Source organism: Panthera uncia, unplaced genomic scaffold, assembly GCF_023721935.1.
Source record: "Panthera uncia isolate 11264 unplaced genomic scaffold, Puncia_PCG_1.0 HiC_scaffold_1079, whole genome shotgun sequence".
NCBI lineage: Eukaryota > Metazoa > Chordata > Mammalia > Carnivora > Felidae > Panthera > Panthera uncia.
In genome coordinates, this window is record NW_026057677.1 from 1 (window position 1) to 17,736 (window position 17,736).

The window sequence follows — 17,736 nt, forward strand, 5'->3', positions numbered from 1 at the left end:
GCTGTGATCCAACTCCTTCAATGCACATATGGGGAAACTGAGGCCCACTCAGGACGGGAACCCAGCCTTGGAGGGGCAGCACTGGGGAGAGAACCCAGGTGCCCAAGCTCCCAGTTCAGGGCTCCTTCTGCCACACTCTGCCAGAGCAACCAGAATGGAACTGTGGGCAGGGGAGGAGGGCGGGGCCGGCCGGAAAAGGCCAGAGCTGAGGCAGGCCCCAGCCCCATTAGCAAGCTCGGCCAAGCTGGAAACCCTGCCGGTGTCATTGAGCTCAAGGGCACATCAACCCGGATGAGGCGTGCCTGAGTTATTCCACACGATGACTTAGAGTCGATTAACAAAGATCCCGTGGCGGAAATCACACTCGCCTTCCAAAGCGATGCCTGTGCAATTTGAGCCATTGCCACACGAGTCCGGAATGAAATACAGGCCGAGGAGTGGGGTCTGAAACCAGGGGCCTCCACTTTTGCCGAGGACGATTCATCCTGGCTTATTCTCTTTCCCTCAACGGAAACTCATTTAAAAACTTGAGAGAGAAATGAGAGCTTTCTTTGAAAGCCTAACGCGAGGCTCCGATCTAATCCTCCTGCAGAAGTTATTGCTGTCAGGACCTGGCGTGTCCTTCACAGCGCGAAGAAATTACACGTTGCACTGGCTGCTGAAAGACCCGCACAGGGGAATGCACGGAAAGCTTTCTCGTTTTCTTTTTTTCTCTCCTTCAAAAGGACCATTTTGCACATTTTAAACAAAGACGGAAAGTGGCGAGGGGAAATCAATTCGTCTTCCGCTTGATTTCCCAGAGGCTGGAGGTCCGGCCACCTTCCGGGTGACAGACGCGGAGACACTGCGTGGCCTGGCCGGCCGGCCTGCCTGCTGGCACCCATCAGCTCGCCTCACCCCCCCTGAACAAAGCTCTAAGGGAGAGAGTTCACCAGGCCCCTTGGGAGACGAAGAAGCTGCTCTGGGGGAAGCGGGGGGACCTGCCAGGCAGCTGGAGGCAGAGTGGGGGCCTGCCTCACTGCAAACTCTAGACTGTGCACGTCTGTTTCTGCAGGCATTCCGGGTCCACTTGCTTCTTGACCGACATTGAGGCACGAGTATGAAGGAGAGGAGGAGGAGAAAAATCCAAGCCCAGAGCGAATTCTAATTTCCAAGTGTTGAAGGTGCCACCTGAGAACTTCAGCGAACACTGAGCCCAGAGGAAAGTCCTGTCATCTCTTCAGAGGCGATGAATGCATTACTGCTCATTAAGACACTGTCGGTGGCACCGGAGGCAGCTCGTGAGTGGGCTGGAGCCGTGACGTCTACTGGCCCCCATCAGGCCCCGAGGGTCTGCCCACATCATCCCGGTTCCTCGCTTCCCTGGGCCCCCACACACTTCAGACTTGTCCCTTGATAGGTAGCATTCATAGAAGAGTAAGGACCGTATAAATATTTCCACACGTCACAGGAGCCATCAGCTCCCGCTTCCTATTATATAGCATGCTTGTCAATGTTGTGCGGTGGGTCAGGCCGTGCCACGCAAGCACTGGGGTCTGTGCCCCCGACTGGATGCCATCGAGACCCCGAGGGGGTGACCACGAGCCCATGAAGATCACAGACACCGAGAAGAACCCTGGCTTGGATGCTGGGTGGAAATCCAGCCAGGGACCCCAGCCAGCCCTATGCCCTCCTGCAGGGCCAGGACTGGGACGGGTACCTCTGTCCACGGGTCACACTCAGGGGGAAAGCAGGACACACCCAAGTTCAAACCCTGAGGCTCGCACCTGCTACCCGCCTCATCTTCCTTCCTGACGCGCTTCCACAGACGTACAATGTCACCATGATCGGCTATGCATCACGGGACCAAGGAAATGGGCAGAAACACTGTGGCTCATGAGGTGTTCCCCACGGACTCCCCACGGACTCCCCCCAGTGCCTGGACCGGGACCAGGCACATGACAGGCACCGATCTTTGCGAGATGAATGCGTTAGTTACAGGTACAAAGTGCTTGGCGCACAGTAGGGCCTTCCCCGCTGCTCTTATAATCACATGATTATAAGATCCTTCTGTTGGAACGACTTGGTTTGAAACATAAAGAATTGGTGAGAAGAAAGAAACCCTAAGTTTAACTCGGGTAAACACTCCTAGGGGCAACCCAGCCAAAACTGAAACGAAGGCCCCTTGCAGAGTTTTAGGGGGTGTGAGCAGAATTCCGCACAGCCCTCCATGCATTGTGGGGACATAATAGGCTCCACAATGGGCCCCACAATGGGCCCGGTGCGTGAGCTCCGCGGCTGCCTTCCAGAGACAGACGCTCAGAAGCCGAAACACCCAGAAGCCATTCTTGCATCCCGAATGTGTATCAATAGGAAAGAAAGAAACATTTTCTATGAGCTAATTGAAAAACTCCTGTGGGCTTTCTTGTCTCTGTGATTAAGGGAAATGAGAATGTTGCTAATTAGCAGCTGGAAAATGCCAAAGAAATGTGTAAACGTCCTTCAGAAACAACCGTCTGAGAGAAGCTGCTAGGATCTGTCACAGATTGTCAACGCTCCATGAAAAACTTCCCTGGCAGGTTACAGAAGAGGCAAGGGGGAACCGGATCCCAATCTCCACCTCGAGGTGCAGAGGTCTCTGCACAGGTGATGGGAAGCAGAGACACCAGGGCTCAAGGTGCCTTCAGGACACCTTCTGGGGCAAAAGCGACTCTTGCAGGGCCTGTCACACGGGCTGCTGCTGGTACGTCCATAGTGTGCTAGGCTTGTCCTGTGGGATGTCTGCACTGGGCACCGTGTCCCATTCCATAAGGGCCACAAAGCAATGAGACATGCGAGCAAAGGGCCAGTCCACAGGCAAGAGAGAAGGGCTATAGCTCTACTAGAACCATCTGTAAAATGGGGACATTAATATTTGTCTTGATTGGAGAATCCTAGCATCTGTTGCTGAGAGGGACTGCACAGGGAACTGCAGAATTGTAGGACTAAACAGGGGCTCACAGGTCACCTGGGGAAACTTGCCTCTGATGCTGAAATCCAATCTCTAGTCTTCCAGACAAGGGTCCCAGCTCCCATTTGGTTGCCTCCAGAGACGGGGCACTCACTACCTACAGAGGCAGCCCAGTCCAACACGGGCTCTTCAAAGCATTTGTTCTTGGAGGAAAGTTCTCTCTCTGGCTGCAGGTTTATCCTCAGGGCTTACTCAAAACGTATGGTGCGAGGTAAATATGAGTAAAGGGGTCCCCAAGTATTGTTGGCACTGTGCACATTTTTCTGAACTGCAACTTCCCTCTTCTTTATTTTTTTTAATGTTTATTTTTGAGAAAGAGAGAGAGCGAGCGAGCACGAGTGGGGGAGGGGCAGAGATAGAGAGGGAGACACAGAATCTGAAGCAGGCTCCAGGCTCTGAACTGCCAGCACAGAGCCCGACGTGGGGCTCGAACTAGTGAACTACAAGACTTGAGCCAAAGTTGGACACTCAACTGACTGAGCCACCCAGGGGCCCTGAAACTTCCCTCTTCCTGATAACAGGGGAGTTATTTTTAATTTCCAGAAGTAAAGCAAAGCAAGGCATATCTCAAGCAGTCAGAATTATTTACGATTTGAGCTTTTCCTTTTAATATGAAGGATGTGACAGCAAATACTCATTTACATGGCAGGAGGGATGGCCAGGGAATTATTCTTTCTTTCATAAAGGGAACAAAAATGCTCAGGGGACAGCTTCCTATGATCTCGGGCTTCTAGCAGCACACATTTATTCCCAGGTGCTGAGAGATCGTGTTTTCTTGTTCTGATTTACGGCCACACACCTCAGAGGTCCTGCCATGTGAGACTGTGCCTCTGAGAGGAACAGGAACATTATGACGTGTTTCCTCACCCTTCACTGAAGGGCCATACCAGGGAAAAGCGTCCTTTCCACAGACAGGTAAAGACCAAGGCCGACCACTGGAAGAATGTAAAAAAATGTAAAAACAAATAACAAAAACAAAGAAAAACCTCAACTGTCCTCAAAAGACCCAAGCCACCAAAACTGACTCAGAAAGAAACAATGTGAATAGGCCGATAACAAACGAAGAGACTGGATTTATAATCAAAAAACTACCCACGAAGGAAAGATGATGGCCCAGTGGCTTCACCGGTTAATCCTACCAGACATTTAAGAGTAATTATTAGCTGGGCGCCTGGGTGGTTCAGTCAGCTGAGCGTCCGACTTTGGCTCAGGTCATGACTTCACAGTTCATGAGTTTGAGTCCCACATCGGGCTCACTTGCTGTCAGCTCAGAGCCCGCTTCAGATCCCCTGTCCCTCTCTTGCTCTGCGCCTCCCCTGCTCTCTCTTTCTAAAATGGATAAACATTTATTTTTTTTTAAAAGAGTAATTATTACCAAGTCTACATAAACTGTTCCAAAAATAAGAAGGAACACTTCTAAGCCATTCTGTGAGGCCAATGTCACCCTGATACCCAAACTGGACAAAGAAATCACAGAAGAGAAAAGCACGGACCAGCATCTCTTACGACTCTTAACGACACAAACCCGCCAAAATATTAGCACGCCAAAATATTAGCCCAGTTCCATATAAAAAGAACTATATGTCACGATCAAGTAGCGCTTGTCCCAAGAATGCAAGGTTGGTTTAACATCTGAAAGGCAACTAACACCATTCATCATATCAACAGAATAAAAAACAAAAAACCACATCAATATTTCAAGAGACACAGAGCATTTGACAAAGTCCAACACTCTTGTGTGTGTGTGTGTGTGTGTGTGTGTGTGTAAAAGCAGGGAGGAGATGGCTCAACCGTCCGGGCTTTCTGTTTGAGGTGATGAAAACGCCCCAGAACTGACTGTGGTCATGGCTGCACCTGCTAGGAATGTATTAGACACCACTGAATCGCACACTTTAAATAGGTGGACGGTATGGCATAGGAATTATACCACAGTATTAAGCTGTTGTTAAAAACCAACAGAAAGGGATGCCTGGGTGGCTCAGGCGGTTGAGCGTTGGACTCTTGATTTCAGCTCAGCTCATAATCCCGGGGTTGTGGGATGGAGCCCTGCCCTGGGCTCTGCACTGATCATGGAGCCTGCTTGGGATTCATTCATTCATTCATTCATTCTCTCTCTCTCTCCTCCTCTGCCCCTCACCCCCCCTTGTGTGCTTTCTCTCTCTCTCGAAAACAAAAATAAAAACCTTTTTAAAAATAACAAAAGGCCACTAGAGGCACACCGCAGCTGTCCCTTAGACACAGTCTCTGCTTTCCACTCTGCCACAGTCCCCACCACCCCCTACTACTCTCTGACACTGAAACTAAGCCTCTCCCACACTTCCAGGTACGTTCCTCATGGGAAACCCTGCTCATGTCCCTCATTTACTTTCCACCTATCCCACTCCAGAGGCAAATAATTTCGTGACACCCGTGTCAAGATGGTCAGTGAATGCAAACCGAGAAAAGGACCTCTGGAGCCGCCCAAAGGCAACAGCACAGTGGCAATTTAATGACACGACTTAGGTGTCATGTCTTTGTTCTTGGCCGCCTACATTTATGACTTCTGGTAGTGGTCTGATACGTTCTCTGACACATTCCGTAGTGAGTTTATTTTAAAGGAAGTTCGGTTTTCGTAACTGCAAAAATAACTCATTGTGCAGATATGCAGACATTTAGGATACTGGTGTTTGTTTTTACCCTTTGCTACAACTATACGGCTATTTAAAAAAAGAGAGAGAGAGAGATTTAAACAACCGAAATGCTCTACAAAGAGAGAATGGCTAAGTACAAATGACAGCATAGAAATAATCAGCCAGCCTACAGAGCAACACGGGGAGGAAAAAAAAACTAAGGGTGTAACCACTGACCAAAGCAGAATACTAAATTCTTCCATATCACAGGCACAGCTAAGTCAATATTTGCAAGAATAGGAAGAAGGTCAAGAAAGGAATATGGGAAAACACAAAAAGCAGATACATCTTTCAAAAGCAATCTTCCTGGGGGGCCTGGGGCGGCTCAGTCGGTTCAGCGTCCAACTCTTAATTTCGGCTCAGGTCACGATCTCACAGTTCGTGGGATCGAGCCCCGTGTTGGCCTCTGTGCTAACAGTACAGAGCCTGTTTCCCACTCTCTCTTCTCTCTGCCTCTTTCAAAATAAATCAGTAAACTTTGTTTTAAAAAAAGCAATCTTCCTTACGGTTGTCAGACTTGTGTTTATATGATAATGTTTTAATTCACAGACTGATTGACAGGAAACCATTAGCTAACTAAGAGTGTGGGTAGTTTGCAGAGAAGGAACAAAAGTCACAAATGATGGAAGTTTCGCGAACAATGAATCAGAGACTCTAAAGACGTTACAAGTCGCATCTGCTGCGATTGAGCACCTGCTTCTGACACAACCAATCTGATAACCACAAGGCCACCGGACGAGGGATGACAAGGATAGTGGAGATGGGCCCGTACTCACCGTGGCCACGCCCCTGGCCTCCTGGTAGGTCACCTTGATGACGTCTGTGGTGCTGGTGTTGAGGAAGAAGTAGCCAGAGCCTTCTCTGATGTGCAGCTCAGCCTGCAAGGAAGGGTGGGCCTGGGTGTCGAAGGCGAGGCCCCCCCGTGGCTCACGCCCAGGTGGCAGGTGGAAGGGACCGTACCTGCACATCGGGGTGGTTGTAGATGGTCCCCTCTTCCGGGCTCACCCTCACGTCCTCCACCAGGATGAGTTCCATGGAGGCCGACACAGGCGTGAGAGGGTCGTGCTGAAGGGGTGAGGCAGTGCTATTAGATCCATAGGCAACGGCCCAACCCTGGCCAGTCTGCGGGTCGCCCCCCCCACTGACCCCTGCTCTGAAGGAGCATGGAGACCCCAGGTCCTGGCGTCACCCCAGGGCACTCATTATGTTGGGGACATAAGCCCCAGTAAAACCATCATGTTTCAAGCCCAGCTTAGAGGACACATTCCTTTGAGGCAACCAGAATTCTGCCAAGGCCGGTGCCCCACCCCAGGTGGCCCGGCCCCATGAGAGTGGTGATTCCCACGCACTCCAGGAAAGTGGGGGTGCACAGCAGATGACCTGCTGCAGTGCCCTGTGTGAGGGACGGGGACACGGACAAACAGCATATAGGTGCTGAGAGGAGGGGGCGTGGAGGCGTCCTCACGGGGGGCTCATGGGGGATGCAGCACAGCCCTCACTCCCCTGGGTGCTGCCCGTATCCGTATGCGAAGCTGCTGCCTGTCCTTCCAGGGAGACTGCTGGACCCAACCGGCCCTGTACTCACCTGCTTCAGCACCCGTCCCCGCCCAGCCCTGTGCTAGCCCTGGGGGTTCGACAGCGGTCCTCAGGCAATGATGCAGATTTAATCCAATGTCAGGATTACATTATAAGGGACAGTAAATGAATGGCCTGTGTCAGCGCGTAGGACAGGTTGTGAAGGCGACGAAGGGCCAGGTAGGCGCGAGGGGGGTGGGGGGGGACTCTCAAATGAGCAGACACCCAGAAGTGAAGGCGTGAGCAGTACTGCTAGAGAAAAGCCCACAGGCCAACGAGGCTAAGTGCAGATGCCCTGGAGGGGGAGGCCCGCAAGGCCACCCACAGCCAAGGGACTCCCTGTGCAGGTGGGGACAGACAACCTCGGGCTGAAGCCACCAGGGGCGTACAGGTGTGCTCCTTCAGGGCCAGCCTCAGTGCCGCTCCCACTGGGGTCTCCACCCCCTTGCTCCCCCCCCACCCGGGAGACAATTTCAAGCCCCGTCTGCTGGAACTTAGGGTCCCTTGGAACCCCATCCCACCCTCTCCTTCCAGCCATTATCTGCTGCCTTCACCCTACTCAAAACCCACGTTGGTGTGGGTATCATTCAGCAGGACCGCTCTTGGGGAGCCCTTCCATGCACCCATTTGCCACCCAGGAGCAGTGCCTCTGCGGGGGGCCCATGAGATGCTGGGCTGGGGAGGCTCGGGTCAGCGGGCCTTGACCCAAGCGTATGCAGATGATGGCAACAGTCTGTATGTGCAGGGATGTCTGTACCATACCAGGGGGCGCACAGGGGGATCTGAGGCCTTGGGCGGCCACTGTGTGCCCAGGGTTCAGGGACTGCTTCCCAGAGGCTGACACTGTGGCTGAGCCTAACAAACAGGAAGTAAGGGAGTGAGGGGACAGCATTCCAGGCAGCGGGGACTGGAGCTGCAAAGGCACAGAAGCCCGAGCCACCTGGGCACAACCTCGGGCGGGGTCTGAGGTCAGGGCCACGGGTGGGGGGCGGGGGGAAACAGGCTGGACAGATGAGGCTGAGGGCTCCCAAAGCTGTGCGCCGGGGCCTCGAGGTGACAGGGCCAGACTGCCTGAATGCCAGGCGTGTGGGGCAGGGGTACTGGCGGCCAGAAGCCAGAGGGAAGGCGCTCGATTCAGGGATGGGTTAGTGAACAGAGGGTGCGACCCAGCAAAGGGACTCAGGACACTGGGAGGCCGGACAGGATGCAGGCAGACGCGGGGGCCTCCCCGCCACCGGTGGGCCTGGGGACGTACCGGCTGCACCACTCTGGCCGTGCTGAGGTGGGACTGCTGGTAGCCAGTCGCGGTGGCGGAGATGGCTGTGGTTCCCGACACCTCGTGCACCGAGATGGCCTGCAAACCCGAGTCCAGGGAGAGGAAAACGGGTGTCGGGTTTTGCCCCCTGCCTCCCTGTGATTTGCAGTCTTAAATCTCCATAGTCCTAAACATACATCACTGAGTCTGTTTAAACTGCATGCACCATAAGAGTTAGCGGGCCCTGAGCAAAAGGCCCACGGTGCAGCTTCGGGGAGCTGCACAGGACTCCATGTGTGGCTGCCGAGGGGTCTGTGAAGGCAGCATGACTCAGAGCAGCACGGGTCCCAGAGGCTGGCTGATCCGTACAACCGGGGATGGGAGACACACCTGCTGTGCACCCTGAGCCCGTGTCCCCATCCCTGAAATAGAGATTCCAGGTCCTGCCTCACAGAACGTCTGTGCAGGATCAAAGCAGAGGGGTGAACTTGCTTCCTTTCCGTTCTGGATAAAGGGGAGTCCCCGACGAAAGCCCCCAGCAGCCGCCAGCCCTCCTCAGCACCCCTCTTGTCTGTCTGGGGTTTCACGACACCCTGTCCTTCTGACCTGGGTCGTCGGGCTCACCACCCAGCTCACCGTGCAACTTCTTCTGGCCGCTCCCATCGTCCCGGGCCACCAGCTGCATGGGCAGGTCAAGGTTGATGCTGGCCAGCGACGGCCTGGTCGACTCCCACTGGATGTTCAGAGAGCTGAAGTTGTCGAATCTGCGGCCCTGCTGGTCGTAGGCGGCCAGGTCCAGCAGGGGGTTGCGGTGGCTGGAGACTGGAACCTGCGAGAAGCAAAAGTCAGATGTCGTGGCCAAGCCCAGGCCTGGACACAGCCACTCTTGACCATGCGGTGCACCCTGAACCTGGCTGACTGCCTTCAGAAGGGCTCCTGGCATCCTGGCGATGGAGGGGGGCAAGTCACTAACTACTGCTGTGCAGCAGTCAAGATGCTTCATAGGCTCGTCCAACCTGGTGTCTTAGTCCACCCCGTGGTCCTTTAGGGGGGACCGGTTTGCCCTTTCAAGGAGGCCTTGGCGATATCTGAAAGCATTTTTGATTTTTATAGCTGGGTGGGGGTGCAACAGGCATCTAGTGGGTAGAGGTCAGGGATGCTGCCTAACACCCTCTAATGCACAGGACAGCCCTCAAGAAGGAAGGATCTGGCCCCAAAGGTCAGGAGTGCCAAGGTCAAGACACCCCGCCCTAGAGCCCTCCCCCAGCCAGGCTGCTCTCTCCTTCCTCTCTTGGCCTCACCTTTCCAAATCCTTGCTACCTCCTCCCTGTCCCACCGAGCCCCTCCAAGAGGAAGGCTGCCCCCACCTGGGTTTCATAGGAACGCCAGTTACAACCTCCAAAATGTTCCAGAGCCATTCGGCTTGCAAGGCTCCTTGCAGAGCCAAGTTCTCACCTGATCCTTAAATATCCCAATGAGATGGGAGCTGTCGTCCCTATATAAAGGGTGAGGAAGCAGAGTCCCAGGGAAGAAAAGGAACAAATAAAAGGCAACTCCGAGAATGAGTGGCACACCCTTCGGGGTTCGGCTCCAAACCCTGAATTACTAACCACTCTACCATTACCTCTTGCTCCCCAGGCAAACCCACCCTGGGCAACCCAAGTCAAGTCGCCCTCCTTCCTCCCAGACGCTGCTTCATCCCCCACCCTCCCCGCCTCCTGGCAAGGGGGCAGGTGGGGCAGGTAGTGAAGCAGGGACCCTAGGTACATAGGCATCCGCGTCCCCCTGCCTGGCCTGGAAGCTCGGCCTGTCACCACCCCAGGCAAGCCAGTGGGAGTCACAACAGGGCCCACCTCCCAGGACTCTGTTTTAACCAAGGGTCGTATGAGACCATTTGCAAGAGGTCGGCTCACTGTAACAAATGTGCAGGCAGGGACACGGGCGGTCGTGCGCATTTTTTTAAAAGATGTCCTGTGAAAACCAAGCCACAATAAGTTACTGTTTTCCATTAAACATGCTGAATTATTTGATCCCATATCCATACACTTTTATTGTGTTAAATCCTAACTGTTGTGACAGCATGCTTAGCAACTAGGGTACATTAGTTTACATCTTTTTATAGATAATCTAAGAGGGTTAATTTTTCTTTTCCAGTTTTTAATCTTCTTCACCTCTTCCAAAGAAAAACAAAGGAAACATTCCTAGAATACTCACACCAACAGCTTTGCCATGTTTCTACTAACACGTAATTGCCACGTGTCCACTTGTTTTGGTGTAAAATCAGGAACTGACAAGCCTAATCTGGAAGCAAAAGCTTCAACTGGGCCTGCAAATTCTAGTCCAGATAAATCTGACACAAGATTTCCCAAAGCAGCAGCTGCCATAGTTGATATTCCCCCAAAATTCCAATAGACATCTCAATATGCCTGCAACAATCGTATTCGCATTATCCAAGAAGCCAAGCACTATGAAAGATATTGCAATGTGGATGAATACCTATCTCAGTTATCCTGTTGTGGGTGATGGCGCTCCCAGTTTTTCCTGGGCGATGGTAATGGAATGGAGGGCGTGCAGCTCCTTGAGCAGCCAACTCCTCTCAGTGGAGTGCAGGTTATACATGAAGTTGCACGCATGCCCGGTGCTGTGTTCAGCACCTCCATGGGCTCCTTGGGGCGGTTCACCAGGGGCCGCTAGAACCAGCAGCCCCCACCCACAGCAGCACCAAGACTGTGGGTGGGGCGCAGCGGCCTGACCAGGCCTCAACCTGCAACGGTGTCAGGCTCCTCAGCAGGCAGAGCAGCCTGGACCTGGCTGGCTGAGGAGCAGTGACAGGGAGCAGAGAGCAGGGACCGCCCATCCCCCCGCCCCCGCCTCCGTGGCAGTCCCAGAGAGCAATTTCTGGCAAGTCGGGGGAAGAAGAAGCTTGATTCCCCCTAATATACATTCTTAAGAAGACCCAGACTCTTTGTTCAAGTTCTTCTATAAGCGCTTCCCCACTTACTGTGGACCTCCCGTTTCTATCTCCTACTCTCTCAGGGTGGGCTCACTCCTGTGTCCAATCACCAGGTGGCTCTCATCTTGGTGTCACTCCTGTATCCAATCAAGAGGAAGTTCTCAACGTATCTTGCTCACTTGCCCAATCACCAAGAGCCTCTCATATTGATCTTAACCAGGTGTCCAATCACCTGGTGGCTCTCACCTGGCCCTCCTCCCTTCCTCCCCCAGGGGCCATCTTGGATCCCGCGGTGCAGGGATGACACACGACAGCGTCTTGAGCGTCCTCTTTCAGCACAGAGCCTGGCTCTCTCTCCCCTGTGGCCCAGCCTTCCTGTCCCAGTTGAGAAACTGGAGGTGAGGTCAGTGACCTGAGGCTCACAGGCCCTGGGAGATGTGGTGTAAACAGGGTTGGACCTTCCCTGCAGTCGTGGTGTTTCCTTTGTCATCAAGTCAGGTTATTTAGTCCTACAAAGAGGTCAGCGCCCTGTGGTTGTGTCTCATTTCAGGAGGTGGGGGGTGCAGGTGCACCAAAGTTGGGGTGTTCGTGTGTGTGTCAGGATGTTAAGGGGTGTTTCCGTGGAAACAAAAGGACAAAGGTTAAAGATTGGGGCAGATTATAACCCCAGTTCTGAGTTCTGAAGGCAGCATGTGGAAATTACTAGATGTTGGTTTGGAAGCCTCCTGTTGTCCCACCTCAGCCTGCATGGCTTGGGGAAAAGGCCAGTTTAGTCCTCAGCGATTCCAAATCAGAAATAGGAGAAAATTGCACACATGGGTTTGGAGACTTTTTGTGAGATGTTGCAAGAGCCTGGAAGGATCCAGCCCTCACAGAGTTTACAGCAAACAGTTTACACCGAACAGGTTTAGAATCCAACATCCACACGACTGTGTGGTGAATCTTCGTTGTTCTCTTAAGTTAACCACCCCAAATATACATGCTAATGGTCTCCAAACTCACTCTGTCATGACTTGAATTCCATTTTCTGTGATACCCGTCCTGCCTGTGGGGACTGAGGACCGTGGTACTGTGTCCACTCATCCTCTGTCTCTGTCAAATGAGGGTTTTCTTTACAGCAACTGTAGGAAAGTCTGTACACAAAAAACTCTACTTGCAACTACTCAGGTCATGGTAAATGCTGAAATCACAACTACGAAAACCTAAATTGTTCCCCTTACTTCCAACTATGGTGCAAGTGAGACTAATTTGTTTGCAAAGTAAGTGTATTTTCACGATTCTTGCCCTGGTTCTTTACATAAGTGCAGCAAGCATAGCCCTCGATCATGTAGGCTATTTTCAACCCACTTTCCTGGAACTTATCCTATGGAATCTCAGATTAATTTCTAACAGCTCCTCAAGGGCAGAGGCCAAGCCAGATACTTGCCATCAGACGTTGCCTGCAGTTACCACTGATTTGGGTTAACTCTTTTCTTCTCAAGGTCTCCAAAATATCCCGAGGTTCTGACACTTTCCCAGAAGTGGGTCTTTCACTCACCTGAATGGGCTGCTGGGAACCTTGCAAGCAAGGTATCTGGCTGCTGTTTCCTGGGGCTTCATTTCTTCTAACTGTCTGGTCACACCTGAGAGAGAGAGAGAGAGAGTGAGCAGGGGAGGGGCAGAGACACAGAATCCCATGCAGGTTCTGTGCTGTCCCCACATGAGACTCAATCTCACACACCCTGATTTCATGACCTCAGCCAAGATCAAGAGTCCTACACTTAACCAACTGGGCCACCCAAGCACCCTTCGGTTTACTGTGATTCATGAATGTTGTGTTGGTATTATTTTGGTATCTCCTCTGCAATGTCTAGTAAAGATTTACTAGCCCATCAATGCCTTGGACGTGACAAGAAGAACTTCTGGGCTTCTCACTGAATCATTGTGTGCCTGACATGGGTCCTGATTCAGTTCTTTGATGAGACCTAGTGGGTGTGCCCCTGAGGGCCAAAACCATGGGTGGGGTTAGGATCAAGCCACTGGAGGACATAGCCTCAGAAATAACAGCCATGTAGGGATTAACCTTCCCAGAGGAGTGAGTTGAGGGTGTGTGTTAGTGTTCTGGTCAGGCATAGCATTTGGCTCCAGGGTGTGGCCAAGCGTTTCTGAAAGGCTGAGGTCTGGGCTCATGATGAACTTCTGCAGAGCCATACAGCCTTGTATTTGTCAGGACAAACTTCTGGCTTCCTCCCTGAAAAAATCTCAGGTGGCCATGAGCACCAGTTCAGTTCCTGGCCCACAGACTGCATGGCTTAGGAACAAAATCAGCTTATTTCTTAGAGTTCTGGAGGCTGGAAATGTGACATCCGGTTGTGGTGTGGTCAGGTTCTTCTGAGAGCCCTCTTTCAAGGCACTGATGACTGTCTACGTGCTGTGTCTTCACACGGTGGAAGGGACAAGGGATCTCTCAGGAACCTCTCTGAAGTGGGCACTAATCTCATTGATGAGGGCTTCACTTTCATGACCTACTAATTTCTCAAAGCCCCTTCCTCCTAACATCATCTCCTTGGGGCTTATCATCTCAATGGATGAATTTGTGGGAACACAGACATTCAGAGTGCAGAACGATGAGTAAAATATTGTCAATCTGCCAAGAAAAGTTGGGTCACTGAGGCACGAAAGTCACTGTGTGCATCAGACAAGGAGGTGGGAGAGGGAGGCATGGAAATCCCAAATGTGGCCAGAGTTTCAATGGCCTCAGAGACAGGCCATAAAGAGAATACTTGCTTGCCAGAGGAACATATATCATTCTACATGATTGCATTTTTTCAAAATCCATTCTCTGCTGTGGGGACTCATTGCATGGGAGCTAAATCAAGGAGAGGAAAATCAGAAGAATTTATCAATAGTGTAGTGTGCTCACAAGGTCCCCAAAGTAAATGGATCCAGAGGGATGCCAAGCCAAGAGGGAGCAAAGGAGAAGTCACTCCAATTGGAACAGTCATGCTCTAGGAAACAGTGCGTTTGATTGCTTTCAATTTGTCTGGGCCAAGTGGCCAGATAATTGTTCAAACATCATTGTGAATGTTTCAATGCGAATGTTACTTAGATGAGATTATCAGTGAAATCAGTGGACATTGAGTCAAGCACACTGTTCTTCCCAATGTGGGTGGACCCCATCTAATCAGTTGAAAGCCTGTGTAAAAGTCCAAACTCTCACAGGCCATGAGGCTCTCTCCAGCAGAGTACCCTTGGGTTCCATCTACAACACTGGCTCTTCCCAGTTCCATGGTGGAAAGCCTTCGAATTTGAACTGCAACTTTCTCTTGAGTCCTCAGCCAGCAAGCCTTCCCCTTCAACCGTAGGACTCACCAAACTTCCACAGCCCCAAGAGTGCATTATTTGAAAGGAATCTCTCCAATAGATAGATGATAGATAGATAGATAGATAGATAGATAGATAGATAGATAATATATACATAGATAGATACTAGATATATAGATAAGATGATAGATGATTGATGATAGAAGAATAAGAAAAATAGGTGACAGGTGGATGAGAGCTAGCTAGCTAGATTGATAGATATGTGATAGGTGATAGGAAGCTAGATAAGATAGGTTATAGATAATAGATGATGGACGGATAGATAAGATAGATAGATAGATAGATAGATGATAGATAGATAGATAGATAGATGACTATTTCCTATTGGTTCTGTTTCTCTGGAGTTCCTGAAGGCAAATTGCTTAGAGAGAAAGAAGCAGCATCTCGGCTCATTCACTCCATACAATGAACACCAAAGTGAACAGCTGAGTGATGCCCCATAAATGACATGGGAAAATCCAGGCACACATCAAGGGTGTGTGTGGTGACAGTTATCTACCCGAGACTGCCTTTGATGACCTACAGAATGAAGACTACCCTCTGCTTCCACAGCTTCTTTGTTCTGTAAAGAGCTCCTGGATGGTGAAATGGGAATATTGGAATAAAATCCCTTCCCAGGGGCAGGGTCCTTGGGCATGAAGATGGTGTATTTGGTCCAGTTGACACACAGGCCAGTGATGGAAGTGCCCCTCAGGTTGACCTGGATCATTTTCCTTTTAACTTTTCAATTATTTATTTATTTATTTATTTATTTATTTATTTATTTATTGAAAGAGAGTTAGAGCATGACCTGGAGAGGGGCAGAGGGAGAGAGAGTCAGAATCCGAAGCAGGCTCCAGGCTCTGAGATGTCAGCACACAGCCGACACAGGGCTTTGAATCCATGAACTGGGAGATCATGACCTGAGCCGATGTTGGAAGCCACCCAGGAGGCCCAGTCTTGGGTAATATTCCATCCACTCCCTTTCCCTGCCTGTGGCTGTAAAACCCATCTTGTAATCAGAGTAAAGTTCTCTCTCTCTTCCCTGTTGCAGGAGTCTTGAATAAAGTCTCACTTGCCTGTTCAGCTGGCCTGGTGTGATTTCTCCTATACACGTCTGTGACACATCTGGAGTTCTCTTTGAGTCCTGTCTCTATACAGCACACAGATCCCAACACATGTGACTTTCCTTTGCCAGCACATGCATGATTCCTAATGCTAGGTGTGTTTTTATTTTTGGCGTGTTTAGTTTTCAGAGACAGAGAGAGAGAGAGAGAGAGAGAGAGAGGAAGAGGGGGAGGGGAAGGGAGAGGGAGAGGGAGAGGGAGGGGCAGAGAGAAGGGAAGACAGATGATTCAAAGCAGGCTCAGTGCTGTCAGTACAGAGCCCAATGTGGGGCTCAAACCCATGAACCATGAGATCATGACTTGAGCCGAAGTCGGATGCTTAACTGACTGAGCCACCCATGTTCCCCTGGATATGTTTTCATGCCTAGAATTGACATATCTTCTCTTGTTTAATGGTCACTGTTTACTGTTGCCCCTTTTGCATCTTATGCAGAGGAGGGAAGTAAAACCAAATGGGCCTGCTGGGAGGAAGCAGCTAAGAGTCCTTGGTCATCTGGTACTCACCCCAGTCCAGAGTGGGAGCACCACCAGCAGCCTGGCTGCCTGGCAGTCACTTACAAGCCACACAGCTTGGTATCAATTTTATCCTATTGCATGCTTTGGATACGTCATCTGTACCAAGGGCTGTAAGGGGTAATCATGTGAGCCATAGAGTTTTGGGGATTCGAGACAGCACCTGACACTTGGAATTGCCAAAGTGTGATTCTGATCTTGGTGCATCAGGTGAGTACCTGGAACCTAAGACTTGGAACAAGGAAGACCTTTCTAATTTGTGGGATCATCAGACAGTTAGGGGCTGGTCTCTGAAGCAGTGCACTCCCTACCCTGCTGCAAGGTTTCTTGCTGACTCAGCAGGCAGCAGAAAAGCTCCCCATGGTAGCCCACACAAGATGTCAGACAGTCTTCATCCCACAAAAGCTGGGGGAAGAGGTCAGGCAGAAGCAATTTCCTGCCCACCCATGCAGCTTCTGTGTGGTCTGTGGTCTCACCTCACTTGTCGTTTAGCTAAATTGTTTATCTAGGACCTGACAGAGGTAGGGTCCTCTGGTTTGGGGGAAAAGGTGTCCTACTTTCTGGATATTGAGAGTCTGAGACCAGGATGCCAGCATGCTGGCATGCTTGGGTTCTGGGGAAACCTCACACAGCTGAGAAAGAGAAAGCAAAAGAGCAAGCTGTGTACAGACTTCATGAGGCTGCTGATCCCATGGGCTCCACCCTAACCACCTCTCCAAGGCCCTGCCTCCTAATACCTTCCCACTGGGGGCTAGGGCTCCAACACAGGCGCTTGTGGGCAACACAACTCAGTTCACAGCAGAGGGGATCTCAGCTGTGCCCTGCCTGCAACTAAGGATCTCACCTTAAGAAGGCACATAAAGTCTCACTTGTCTCAGCCAATCCAAGCTTAGACCTGGAGCTTACAAAAGGAACACTTGCAAAATCCCTTGTCCCTCAGAGTGCCCATTCATCTGTGCTGGCCACTCACGATCTGAAAGAAGTGTCTTCATAGGACGCATATAAATGAGGAGGACATGATACAAGCAAAAATGGGCCAGAAGGACAGCCAGTGGTCAAGTATGTAGTTACCTACTGGGAATTCTTCCTCTCCCTGCACCCCAGCTCCAGAATAACCCCACTCATCTCCCCCCACTTTCTCTCTTTCCCATGGTGACCCCATACCCTGAGAGCAGATGCAGGAGACATCGGCAGAGATGTGCCTCCACCTTATTGGGCCTGAAGTAACCAAACAAGGAAGTAGACAACTCCTCCCCCTCCAATTTACCCAGGAAACACCTACCTCATTTTATTGTGCTTTGCTTTCTTGATCT

The 17,736-nt window shown here is 51.2% G+C and overlaps 1 protein-coding gene across 1 annotated transcript; it reads right to left on the bottom strand.

Moving 5' to 3' along the window:
- Positions 1-6: 6 nt before the first annotated feature.
- LOC125916749 (nuclear pore membrane glycoprotein 210-like) lies at positions 7-10,407 on the bottom strand. The gene is made up of 4 exons (XM_049623050.1): positions 9,123-10,407; positions 8,489-8,593; positions 6,619-6,723; positions 7-6,536 (listed from the first exon to the last, which is right to left on the bottom strand). Exons 1-4 carry the CDS (start codon positions 9,489-9,491, stop codon positions 6,231-6,233), a joined length of 885 nt encoding a protein of 294 aa, XP_049479007.1. The 5' UTR covers positions 9,492-10,407; the 3' UTR covers positions 7-6,230.
- Between the last annotated feature and the right edge of the window lie 7,329 nt (positions 10,408-17,736).